The following is a 13819-nucleotide window of genomic DNA, read 5'->3' on the forward strand; positions in this document are numbered from 1 at the left end:
TCCTAAAAATCTTTCAGCCCTCCTGATATGCTGAATAAGGATACCAGTTACTTGCCTCTTTTCTCTGATCGGATACAGCGAAACTCGTTTGGAATAGTCATCAATGACTGACACGAAGTATCTCTCCCCATTTCTTCCTTTTACGGGATATGGTCCCCAAACATCAGAATAAATTAAATCAAGAGGTTTTTCAGATTTAACTTTATTAATGGGTTTGAAGGATACCCTCTTAAATTTTCCCAATTTACAATCTTCACAATTAAATTTCCCCCCTTTGAATTTCGGCAAACCCCGTACACTTTCTAAGTTGCTGGTTTTCTTTATACAATCAGCATTTACGTGGGCTAATCTTTTATGCCAAATTTCTAAGGATTCAACATTTGAAGATTCAACATTAACGATATTACGAGAAAAATGACTAGAGTTTTGTTTATCCTTCAAATTTACGTTATCATGACTAGACTTTGAATGTTGAAAACATTTATCAACATTTTGGGGTTTTACATAATATATACCATTATTTAAAAAGGCTTTAAAAATAACACCTTTCTGGTCTGATACCGTCAAAATACCATTTTTAGCTTCAAATTTTGCCCCACCTTTATCAAATTTAGATCCCGAAATTAAATTTCGTCTCAATTTGGAGGAGTAAAGTACATCTTTTAAAACAATTTTTCTTTTACCAAATCTTAAATAAATATCCCCCTTTCCCTCAATCGGGAATGTTTTACCTTCAATGGCTACAGCCATTTCTTTGTTACTTAATTCTACAAAGTTCTGAAAAATGTCTCTGTCCTTTGAGAAGTGGTGGGTGGCGGCACAATCAAAGATATATGAACTGGATCTATCCATTAGACAGTTTGCCTCACTTAAAAAGAAATCTTCATACTCACAAAAGTCAGCCGATGGAGAACGGTGGTGGTCATCACTTCGCCGTTGAGAACCGCGCCTTTTCCATCTCGAACGACCTCTCCTTGGACTTAAGGGACGACTCTTTGCTTCAGGACAATACCTCTTGATATGACCAGTCTTTCGACAACGGAAACACGTTACGCTTTTGTTGTAGTCCTTGTTTACTGCGAAAGTTGTCTTGGCTTGAATGTCAAAATCATCATTTCTCAAAGACAGACGATTTTCCTCAGCTACCAGGTCGGACACAATCTTTGAAAAAATGAAATCTTCATCACTTCTCCGCAGTATACTCTGGACAATTCCGTCGAAACAGGATGGGAGGTACCGGAGCAGTTGGAATGACAGAAATTCCTCCGAAAATGGGGTCTTGAACTCCTTCATACGATCGTAAATTCTCCTCAATCTGGCTGCGAATACGTTGATTTTCTCGTTTTCTTCCATTCTAGATGAGGTTAACTCCGAAAAGAGCTTCATCTTGATACTTCTATTGTCTGGAAAGTAGTTTTCCCTCAATTGGTTCCACGCTTCGTGGGGATCTTCGGTATTCTCAATAATTTTCCTGAATTCATCTCCGACGTGTAGATATATCACGGCAACAGCAGATTGTCTCCTAGCTTCGAAATTTGCGATGTCTTTCGCGGTAACCCCTCAATCCGTGCTAATTTCGGGCTTGGTCTCTTTTCCAGTGACGATATTCCATAGATTCCGGTCGATGAGAGCAAACTTCATATCACTGCACCAAGAAGAGTAGTTGTCATCCTTCAATTTCTCTATCATTATGCTAGAGCACGCCATTCTCTAAAAATATAATTCCAAAAATCTTCGGCCCCTCCTTCACCAACAGTCTCAATTTCTCACAGAAAGCAAGGTTTTGAAAAAAAATTTTGCGCGTGAAATGTCAGTTATGGCAGGAATAGCCCATAACCATCTTGATACCATTGATGAATGATACCACCTGTTAACTGTAATACTTCTTGCAGAGTTAGTGAAAGAACTAACATTTCATCTACTTTCTGTGAATAACTGATGAAGAGACTTCTTTAAAAATAACTAAAATTTATTAACACGTGGAAAAAGGTAAATATAATTGTATAAACATAACTGAAGCCAAAGGTAAAAAAGATCAATTAAATATGACTAGCAAGTTAGTTAAGCTCATCCTAATACGGCTCGTTAATCTATTACTACGATCAGCCAAGCACAGTCGGCAATCCGCCGAACAATACGAGCTCTACCCTAGCTACCTTTTACAGGACAGACATCACCGAACGAGTCTTAAAAAAGAGAGAGCGAATCTCAGCTCCGATCGCTATTTAATAGTCTGTCCTCATCATTATTCACATCAATGCCCTTACGTCCACGCAACCAATGAGAATGCACCAAGTGGCAGAGACGCCTCCCTGCTAAGCCAATGGCGGGAGTCTGTTACGTCACCCTTCCGATCCGATCACTCACTTCCGATTCACTCGGATCGTTGGTCCGAACAGGCGTTGGTTGATTATCGTGAAGTTCAGTTACCTGGGCAAAAGTAAGTGTAGAGATATTTGTAGAAATTCTATTTCTAACAATTTTTTCCCTGCTTTGAAGTGTCTGGCTGCGCAAAGCCAGCGTGCTAAGTGTCTGGCTTTGTAAGGTTTAACTCGTAATAGTACCCCTAATAAAATATTAAAAAATCACGCGTTATACTATGATGTTTTTGTTCACCATTTTTTCGCGCCTTTGCTACCTCTTGCTCGCCAAAGCCAGCGCGAGTCAGCTTAACTAATAGTGAACCCTTCATACCTGCTCCAGTGCGCTTACGCAGTGAAATTTTGGGCCTTTATACTATGACGTATGTCTGGCACCCATGGGCTCTTACTCTATAATGTTTAATATGCAGGGAAATGTTTTATTTTGACAAGGCTGAACTCGATCTGTAAAACTTAACTGTTTTACTGGTAAGACAGTCATTTTAGGGGAATGAAGAAGCAAAAAAGTGGTTGAAAATTAACGCTATCCACTGGAGTTTAGGGTTAATCCACTGGAGTTAGGTTTAAGATTTCAACTATAGAATATCAACAAATAGGCAATTGCTTCGTTAAAATGTCGAAGAGTAGAAGCAATTTTCACCTGGGCATACCTTGACGGGCGACTTTCTAGTGAAAATAATAATTGTCAACAGTTATATTTTTACTCATCCCTACATAAAAAATTGCTATTAAAAATTACTCTTACCCACTGATCCATAAATATATAAGCCTTTTGGAACATCTACTTTCTTCTTTCCAAATAACTAAAAATATAAAAGGATGTAAGCAAATTTACTATAACATGCATTATTCAAATCAACATAATAATAATTTATTTTGTAGATTTGACAACCTTTCCAGATAAAATGCAATGCTACATATACATTCTTTGACTCTATATCCTTCACAATGAAACTAGAGATTTTAATTTGCCAATTTCAAATGTAAAACTTTGACCTCCATAAAGCTATAAATTACCACACGCAGCTGAAGTTGAGGCAGAATTGCAAATAAATAACAAACAGCTCAGTCATAACACCTAGAGACTGCAGTTTCACCTCTGTTTTGTGCTCATCGGTCTTGAACAGCTAGAACCCAGCTGCAGGCAAATGGACAGGGCCTACTAAAGTTTTTAAAGACCTGTGTACAAAATTTATTTGGTGCCCCCCCCCCCCCCACCCTGAGCTTATTTTATATGAAGAAGCAGTAAAACATCATGATACTTGCGTATTAACATATCTGTACTAAATTTGGTGGTACCTTATTCTACAAAAAATAGAAGCGACATAGTATTACAATAACTGAACATGATAATATAAGATGTCCTCAAACTTTGTCCATTGGAAAAAACCATTAATATTAAAATTATCTATGGTAAAACTTTAAAAAGTGTTGTAAATATAGAACGAACTTGGAGTGGTTTTGGGATTTGGGAAAGAGATTAAATTTTTATAGGGATTTTTTTTTTAGCTCGATTAAATCTTGCTACAGTGCAATATGAAATGAGTCCAAAATCAAATTTTACCGGCAAATTTGGGGCCCTGGGCCTATGACTGATGTGCCCATGACTTAATCTGAACTAGCACAGAAGCTGAGTAGATATTCACAGGGACAGCTAAAAATATTTTATCACACCAGCAAGAGGTCCAAAAATATGGCATGGCTCCACCTTGTGAGGTGGCTTTTAAAAGTGTTAGGAATACATATCAGAATCATATATAACATATCAGAGTATAAAAAAATATTTAGAAATACTAGATATTGATGCTGGCCTATTCTAGAGAATCCATAAAATATGGCTAAGAAAATGTTTTTCACAAGACAAAATTAATTGCATTTTAAAGTTACTTTGACAAATGTATCTTTTGGGTGAATTGTGAGCCTCAATCATGCTGAGACAGGATAAAAAAGGTTTGATACGATTCTGAAGGCCTCAATTTTGGGGCACAGGCTTGGAAATCTTGGTGTCAAAGCAAAATGTATGGTCAGAAAATGTGACTAATGACCACCTATTTCTAACACTGTTTTGAAATTATTTAAAATTGAATGAGGAGTTAAATAATTTTTACTTTTTATCAAAGTTTTACTTTTGATTTGATTAGCATTGAAAGTAACCAGAAAAGGACAGGGTTTCAAAAGTCTTATGGTGAGTACAGCGATGCTTTAAACTTAAATTTTTAGAAAGGGCAAAATTCTCAATTCATGGCCTGAAAATGAATTTTATCAAATGATAGAATGTGACGCACCTATATCTAATGACAAAAAATGACAAGACATTATTTTTTTTAATGCAATACTCCACCTAAATTTTCTGAATTTCAGACAAAATTTTGCCACACATAAGGACACATTTTTGGAAATCACAGTGAACTTCATGCCCATCTCATTGGGATGCCTTTTGGTGAGCACTAAATGCTAATTCAAGGCAAGCAGGGAAAGTGAAATGTAACTAGATAAAAAAAAGAGCTAGTTTGTTGTCCACAAATTTATTTTTTGATAATTAATATATAAAGAATCTACATCATCAGGGTTTGTTGATTTAGATCATAATTACAAATGTGATGACCAGCAACAGGCTCTGGGCCCAGCTAGGCTGGTCCTAGTCAATTAATTAGTCCCCAATGAAGATCAATGGCCCTCTTAAAGCTATCCACCCCCTTGCTCATTACCGCCTCTTCTGGTAAGCTATTCCAAGTGCCCACAACCCTACTAAAGTAGTAGTTTTTCCTAATTTCCAAGTTAGCCTGAAATTTAAATAGCTTAAAACAATGACCCCTCGTCCTGCTTTCCTCGCAAAAATTTAATCCATTTACATCTTTCATTTTGATAAATTTAAATAACTGAATCATGTACCCTCTGATCCTCCTTTGCTCCAGGCTATACATGTTAAGCCTGTTAAGTCTCGTGTCATAATCTAAATTTGAAAGTCCCCTTACTAATCTAGTTACTCTTCTTTGAACCCTTTCCAATACAAAAATATCTTTCTTCAGATAAGGCGACCAAAACTGAACAGCGTACTCCAAATGAGGTCTTACTAAACTCCTATATAAAAGCATTAAATTTATGATTTAAATCAAGTGATTTTTTAAAAAGAAATAATTGATTTAAATCAGTTGAGATGAATCAAGTGATTTTTTTTAACAAACTTATTAATTAATACCAGTTGATTTTATTTTTATAAATAAATTTTGCATTTTCAGAATGTGTTGCTCTAAATTTAACTACACTGTGTTACACAATCTCAACTTCAACAGGCAAAACTACATTGATCTCTCTTTCTGTGTGTGTAACAGATTTTCACTCTTGAAATATTGCTTTTACTCCATAATTACAGTTCAGAACAAAATGAAAATTTGCAGTTTTTCTTATACATCATGACTAATATAGTGAAAAAAAATAGTTCAATGTATTATTTTACACTATAAAAGCACATGATAGAACCTTATCTTTAAGCAAAGCAGAAAACAAAATCACATCTCTTCAAAGTATTATAACGTATTTTAATAATCTTAATTTTTTTTTTGAATAGTTAGAGAACTTATCCTAATTTTAAAAATAGGCTGAATGAATTCATCCATTGTATGAAACATATTTTGTTAATAATATGTTTCATACAATAGATGAATGAATCCATCTATTGTATGAAACATATTATGTTAATAAATGTAAAGTAATTAATGTCTACAAAGTTTTAAAGATTTAAAAAAAAAAAAAAAAACTGATTCAAATAAATAAATCTCATTTAAATTAAAAAATCAAACTCTACTCCATACACAGTGGGGGAAAAAAGGGAGAAATGTAAAAATAACTACACACTAACTTTAAGTCAAAATAAATAAAAAATAAAAATTTAAATTAGTCATAAATTTCAGCAATAATTTACACATAAATTTCCATCGTAAATATTAAAGAGATGTATAAAACAAACCTTAGAAAATACGTTTGGTTTGGTTACAACGTAAGAGCTTGATTGTTCTTTCAAGTCATCTAGGATCTCGATAAGTTTCAATTGACTTTTATCAAGAGTGAATTCTCCATCACGAATTTTATTCCAATAGGACTCTAAAACACTTCCTATTTGAAAGGATAAAACAGATAATTTAAGAAAAAAGATACATACCTTGTAGAACAATTTAATTAGTATAGCAAATGTAAAACTTAAGCTTCATAACAAGGCAAACATTTTTCCTACATTAGTGGGTGTAGGGGTTTGTTAGATCAGTCTCAGTAATTTTAATACTATTTTTTAAAAATATATGTTAAGAAAAAATAATAATCATAATTAAAAGCCTCTAATAATAATAATAAAAAAACAAGTTCTGAAGTCTTTTCCAATCCTAACGCATTTCTTATTTTGGACAATACAAATCCAATCAATAAAAATATTCTCTGAACATATTTCAAATAATAAAGACTGTCATAAAAATTAATGTTTATTGATTCTTCTACCATTTATACAGGGGACTTGTAAGGTAGTGAAATGAAGTTTTGGCTTAAAAATGTTTTTTGATCTATTTTGAAATGTAAAAGAGAAAGAAAAATAAATTAAGACAACAAACCACTTGAAATTTTTCTCCACATAATTTTAGAAAAACTTTGTTTGCCTTGTATATTTATTTAAATAATATGAAAAGTTACATTGATTAAAAGAAAAAGAAAGAAAAATGCTATTTAACAAATTTGAATTATGTTAAAAAATAAAAGTTTGCAAATTTATTAGTTGGTACTTTATTTCTAAAGCTTTGCTGGTTACTTTGCATTTGTTGGATTTTACATTTTCCAGGGATCGCGCTAAGGATTTCGAATCGTTCGCCAGTAAATTCGCCAAATTTTTAAAGTGTTAGCCAAATTTCAAAAGTTTTAGTCAAAGACTAACTTTTACTCATTTTAAATGTATTTTTGTCTACAGAAATATTTAATCAGAAAGTGAAGTATAACTTAATTTTTGACAATTTTTTGAGGATAAGGGCAGGGGTATATCCAGGAATTTTTGTCCGTTTTTAAGAATTTGGGGAGAAAAAAAAATGCAAATTAAGTAATTTTTCCAAATCATATGTAATTTTTCAAAAGAAAAAATGGCTAAAAACAACTTCAAGTGATATTTATCATTCTTCAATAAATTTAAGAGTAGAAATAAAAGCTTTTCACGAAGTAAAGACTCCATTCCTATCTTACTCCGATGTTTCAGACATCGAACACAATGAAACAAACGCGCCATTCAACAAGGCATCCGCCAACACTTTCGGTACTCGGTAGTCAAGCTGCGTACTCGATATCCAATCAGTGAGAGGCGCAAGTACAGTGACGCAACGCAAAGAGGCGAGAGGCAAACGTCATCCTTCCTCCGATCCGATCCGATGCTAACGGGCGTGCGCGCACCTCAATCTGCTCGGAGTGTTCCGAGAATAAAACAACTTTCAGTGATTGCTAGTCTGGAAGTTTTGTGAAAGGTTCGTTTTTAGGGGTCCAAATTTTATGATCGGACTTAATTTTTATCTAGATTGACTTCTGAAGGGAGATTTTTTCTCCTCTGTGTATATTTTAGAGAATTTTCTGTTCGCTAATAAATTCGCCAAATTCGAATTTTGTTCGCCGATTTTATGATTTTATCATATTTGGCGAATGCTTAACACGGTCCCTGATTTTCTAATACAGAATAACTTCGATTTAACGACACCCAACAAAAAGATTTCCTACAGGTTCACTGGTCCGGATTTGACTGCATTAAATGTGTATGCTCCTTGACTTAACGATAACTTATTCCAGTCCCTTGAAAATCATTAAATTGAGGTTATACTGTAATATAAAAAATTTATGAAAACATTTGGGGGAAAATGATTCATTTTTCAAAAAAATGATTGAAAAAAAAAAAAAAAAACACAAAACATTTGGTTTAAACCAAGCAACCTTGTGTGTGATCAACAAACAGTCCAAGGCTGAAACTTTTTTTTAAAATGGTTTTCATGAAGAATGGAGCAATAAATGAATTTTCCCCTGAAAGCAAGTTCTTTTGATTCATAATTATTTGTAGTTTCTTTATTTTTTGTCGCAAAAAGAAAAAAATTATGACAGCATTTTTCATTTTTTCAAGTACCTGGGGGATGCTGATGCATTTTTAGAAAACGCACAAAAACAGAAAACTTATTGAAGAAATAGAAAAGCAATATTCTAGTAATGGTGACAGTGAAGTTTGAGGAAAACCCATGCTGTGCTGAAGCAGATGGTTTTGGCATACATAGTGCAAAAGTAGAAGTTGCTCAATTTAATATTGATCTTTAACGTTAGAAAGACGGAGGGGGCCTGTGTGACCTCTCGCATAGTTTGTTGTTCAATAACTCAATTAATATCTAACGGAGCTTAATGGAACTTAGACTTTTCATTATATGTCACTATTTTAATGATTGTTTAATCATTTAATGATTTGCCTCATAATACAGTACACCAGGGTTGCCAAGCTTGAAGAAACAATTTGAGGAGCATCTGTGGTAATTTTGAGGAGCATTTTGAAATTTTGCAGAGCAACCAGGGCTGGCAAGTTTCTGCCGGGGCGGTTAAAACCACTGGTAGAAACCAGTTAAAACCGGCATGGCAAAAACCATTTTCTGCCACATTTTCGACAGAAACTGGCAAAAACTCTCAAAATGACAAAAAAAAAAAAAAAAAAAAAAAAAAAAAAACCTATTGACAGACAATAGAAAATGCATGGAAAAAATAATTAATTGTTAACCAAAGCAGTTTAATTTACAATATTGTTACAATTCAGAATCAAATGTTACATTGTTTGGACCCTGCAGTTGCTTCTTGGAAAAGGTGGTTCTAAAAATCTAAATAGTTTCTCAATTTAATATGCACGAATGGGAATTTTTAGAATATTCTTGCAACAGAAGAGCTAGCAGGCAATGCATCAAGGAACAAGCAATATTCATGAAACTTTCAAACTGTATATATTTTTAAACTGGTCCATCATGTAGTAACTAGGGTAGTGATAAAAATTCGACTGGAAAAATGAGTTTCGAAAAGTGGGGCCAATTTGTTTTGCAAAGCTGTGATATTAAGTACAAAACCTAGATTAATATTGGGAAGTAAAATTTGACTTTCTTCTTGAAGCACAAGATAATTTCAATCACAAGCAACTTAGATGAAGCTACAAACAGTAATGCCAGTTTAATTCTGCATGTCACCCCTCTATTCTAAGAACCCATATGATTTTTGTCCTTTGTTAGATTAATCCAAATATTACAAGCATCAACAATTGAAAAGTTCCCTTTCTGAACTAAATCAAAGGCACTAGCATAACATTTTATTTTTTACAATGATGAAGTTCAATTTTTTAGTTTAAACAGATATCATTTAGTAATTACTTTAATTATAAGACGATTTTAAGTCTTTGCCAGTTTCTGCCGGTTTCAACCAGTTTCTGCCACTGGCAAGGCAAAAACTAGTTTCTGCCGGCAGAAAGCCAACCGAGAGTAACTCAGTATTTTGTATAAAAATCAATTAAAAAAAAATATTTTTGAGCTTGGATAATCATTTTAAGTACTAGAATAAGAATAATTATTTTTAAATTAATAACACTTTTTAACCCTATAACTTAAACATGACGTCATGCACCTTAAATGCTATGTTATGCTTTGAGTATAAGGATTTAATTTTGATATTTACATGCCTAATAAACTGGTAAAATATAGTAAAAATAAATTAAATGGTGAGCTTGGTCAGGATAAAGTCAAAACGGGAAATGGAGGGTAAACTAACTTTTTTGCAGAGCTGCAGAGTTTCGCAATTTTTGGGGAGCAACTCCGCAAAATGCGGAGCAGTTGGCAACCCTGGTATACGATTCTTTATACCTAGAAAGACAGGAGGGGCCACAGTGGCCCCTAAACTATTTTACAATAAAAAAAGATATTTTTTTCCTTTCACCTAGTTGCTGTAGCATAAAACAAATGCTATTTAAATTAGTTTAACCTGTGATTTTCTTTTTATGCAACCAGTTGGATATCTAAATGTTATAAACAGTATACCGATTGCTTACCAGCCAAACCGCAGCCATTGTTCTTGAAAAGATAAACTAGTTCCACCTTTTGGCAAGTAAAGACAGAAAAGCTGAAAATAATAATATACTAAGTTTTTATTTAGTCATATAAGAAGGTGTATTGGGTGTGTGGACTCACTCAGGAAGAATTTTTAAAAGATTTCATCCAAAAAATGGGTAGGGGCCACTCTGCCCCCTTCAGTCTTTCTAGGTATACAGAAAATTTTAGTCTTTTTAGTGTAAAACCTTATGTTTTTTCATTCTAAATGGAAAACAGCATAAGTCTGGATAATATTTATCATTGAAATTTTAAGAGAAGCTATTTTTGTAATGCAGACTAATGTACCCTGGTCAGGTTTGGTTCACTTCACAAAGTTAAAAATCAATATAAAAAAGGTTAATGAATTGAACATTTTCTAAAAACAAAATGGGATGATGAGAAATGTTTAGTGAAACTTATGGTAAAAAATCAAACTGCTCAATGCTCATTTAATTGTTTGACGAGATAAAGTAATGAAAACTAGAAAAGCAGACATGCCCAAACTCTCCCATCATGGAAAAAAAAAAAAAAGTGAATTTTTTAACACAAAAATATTAAAACAGCTTTCAAATGGTAACTGTTTAAAACAAGTACAGTTCGATCCCATTGGAATGCTCTTTTTCTTCATTTAGGAATGCTAGATTCTCTGTCATTAGCAACATTATTTTAGAAGTACTTGAACTTATGAAGCAAAAAGAAAATTAATTTGAATTTTGACCTCTTGAATTCAAATTATGTTTTCCGCAATCACGAGTGTGTGTGTGTCTATGTAGGCATGTGTGTTTGTGTGTGGGGGGTGCATTTGTATGTAGGGGGTATGTGCATAGTGTTTGTGTCTGTGTGCAGGCATGAGTGTGTGGGTAGTTGTGTGTATGAGTGTTTGTATGAGTGGGGGCGGGGTATGTGTGTGTAGGCATATGTGTTTGTGTCTGTGTGCAAGCATGAATGTGTGGGTAGTTGTGTGTGTGTATGTGTTTGTGTATGAGTGTAGGTGTATGTGTTTGTGTGTGTGTGTAGTTGTATATGTATGCGCGTGTGTGTAGGTTATGGATGCAACCTGGAGACGGCTTTCGCTATAGGAGCAACATCGTGAGGAGCCGGTCGACGTTGGTGCTGCGGAAGGTGGCACGCAGGAAAAATAAAATGATAGCACGCCAAAAACAATCAAATGAAAGCAGTCAAATGAAAGCAAAAAGCAATCGTGATTGCTCAAAAAAAAAAAAAAAAAAGGAAGGGGGATAATATATTGAAGCATTGACATATTTATTGTATTTAAGAAATAAAATTTAAAAAATCCACATGAAAATGTAGGTTGCAATATTTTATTATACATTTACACATTTCAGAATGTAAAAACCATTGAGGATGAAAATTTTGGGCGAGAAACCATAATCAATTGAGATCTTTTTCAGTGGATCAGCAATGTAAAAAAAAAAAAAAACCCCTCAATTTGACCTACATTAGTAAAAAAGAAACTTATCCAAGCTATTTCAGCAAATGGAATATTTTCAACTTTTAACAATTTTAGTGCAGATTCATAGAAAGGGGGCTGCATTGATGCCTAGTACTTCAAGGGTAATTTACGCCAAGTCCGTTAAACATCGCCAATGTGGAAATTAAGCCAAGAGAACAACGAATGAAAATCGTCTTTAGATTGAAGATAAGATAAAGGATATGTTTTTGTGTGAGAAGGATCACATTTTGACCTTCAATAATTGTTATACGATTTGTTTTCAAAACGGTTTTATTTTTTTGCTACGAAATCTCTGTAGAATTAACATTTATTTGTATACCACTGTTCAAAAAGTGACAGCTATTGCAAAGTTTAGAGCAAATTTTTGTTCCTCCGTTTTAGGAAGAATTTAAGTTCATGTGAATTTTGAAGAAACTAAAGCATTTATGAATTGTTTTAACTGAAATTCAACGATTTCCATAAAGTGAAACAAGTAGTAGTAGCAAATCCTAGTAATAGTCGTAAAAATGCTTTTTAAAACCACAAGACATATATGTTCATTTAAATAGCTGAGGGCTGGGTTGTCGATCACACACGATACAATAAATAGGTAAACACTTTTCAAGATCAAAAAATAGATACAAGATTCAATCCCATACCCTGCTTATAACTTTTACTACGGATAATATTTATGAAAAATCCATTAATATTGCATAATTTTTGAATCATTTTATGTACAAAAAATTTGTCACATTTCAAACACGACCTTCATGACTAAAAGACCGCGGCTGCAGTGACAAACACGAAAATTAACTGAAATTTGTTTTTTAATGAATTTTGAGATCGGTCACTTAATAAATACAAAACTTATCCTCATACAAAGAATCATAAAATACCTTCGTTTTCAAATTAACTTAAGGGATAAATTATGATCATTAAATTTTTTTTTGTCATTATAGTCAGTAAGTTAACAACTAAATTTTCTTTTTCTGTTACCATGTGTTTTGGTTTTGTTTACATCATGCCGGCCATGCTCATGTTTGATCGTGCATAAGTACACATGTAGCAGGAAAAAAAAACTAAAGAATCAGATATTTAAATTAGTAAATTAAAGGCAGTTGTTGACAATGCAAGTAACAAATTCCAATAATGTTAAAATTTATAATCTTAGCCATGGAAAGTCTCTTCCAGATTGGTTATCAGAAAGAAAAAGACGAATGCTCCAGAAAAAAGATGTTGATATTAGAAAACGAATTGAACTTATACAAGATTTCGACATGCCAGGAGTTAGTACTGGTGTGAAAATTTCACGAGATGGAAAATTTATTCTAGCTACTGGCGTGTACAAACCTCGAGTGCGATGCTATGATGTTAATAATTTATCCATGAAATTTGAACGTTGTTTTGATGCTGAAGCAGTTCAATTTGAAATATTGTCTGATGACTACTCAAAAGTAATTAAAAAATACGTATTCCAGTTGTAGTACCGTCTAATGTAAAAAAAGCGCATCTTTATTGCTTTGTACTATTTCTAGTGTGTACAAGATATCAAATAGTCTCTGTCACTTTTTTTCTGTTTCATTTTGTCATAATATGGATTTATTGGATTGATTGAGACATAATTAGTTAATTTTCATGGTAGAGTCTTGTGTTCTTTTGCTGTTTGAAAAATACTTACAAAGACGTATTCCAACAGTGTATGGTGAATCAGAAAATGTATTTTATGTATCTTTTCAGCAAGGCTGCAAAGTTGGAGGGAAAATTACAGATTTTAAAGCCTTTAACGACCAGGAATTTTACAGCCTTTGACGCTGACTCCTTTACCCCAAAATCAGTCAAATTCTGACTCTGACTTCGTAGCACTGGCAGAGTTT

At 33.4% G+C, this 13819-nt stretch overlaps 2 protein-coding genes across 2 annotated transcripts in view; one reads left to right on the top strand and one right to left on the bottom strand.

Annotated features, from left to right (window-relative positions):
• Window positions 1–1560: 1560 nt before the first annotated feature.
• On the bottom strand, window positions 1561–12731 carry LOC129232690 (uncharacterized). The gene is made up of 4 exons (XM_054866818.1): window positions 12605–12731; window positions 6349–6494; window positions 3127–3184; window positions 1561–1682 (listed from the first exon to the last, which is right to left on the bottom strand). The coding sequence occupies exons 1-4, from the start codon at window positions 12672–12674 to the stop codon at window positions 1561–1563; spliced, it is 396 nt and encodes a 131-aa protein (XP_054722793.1). The 5' UTR covers window positions 12675–12731.
• Window positions 12732–12974: 243 nt separating this feature from the next.
• Window positions 12975–13819, top strand: part of LOC129232691 (nucleolar protein 10-like) — a gene marked incomplete at its 3' end in the record, with an annotated part of 30024 nt that continues 29179 nt past the window's right edge. Inside the window, exon 1 of the mRNA XM_054866820.1 lies at window positions 12975–13399. Coding sequence (XP_054722795.1) covers window positions 13073–13399 — 327 coding nt within the window. The remainder of the gene's footprint in view (window positions 13400–13819) is intronic.

The sequence above is a fragment of the Uloborus diversus genome, unplaced genomic scaffold (genome assembly GCF_026930045.1).
Source record: "Uloborus diversus isolate 005 unplaced genomic scaffold, Udiv.v.3.1 scaffold_1305, whole genome shotgun sequence".
Classification (NCBI taxonomy): Eukaryota; Metazoa; Arthropoda; class Arachnida; order Araneae; family Uloboridae; genus Uloborus; species Uloborus diversus.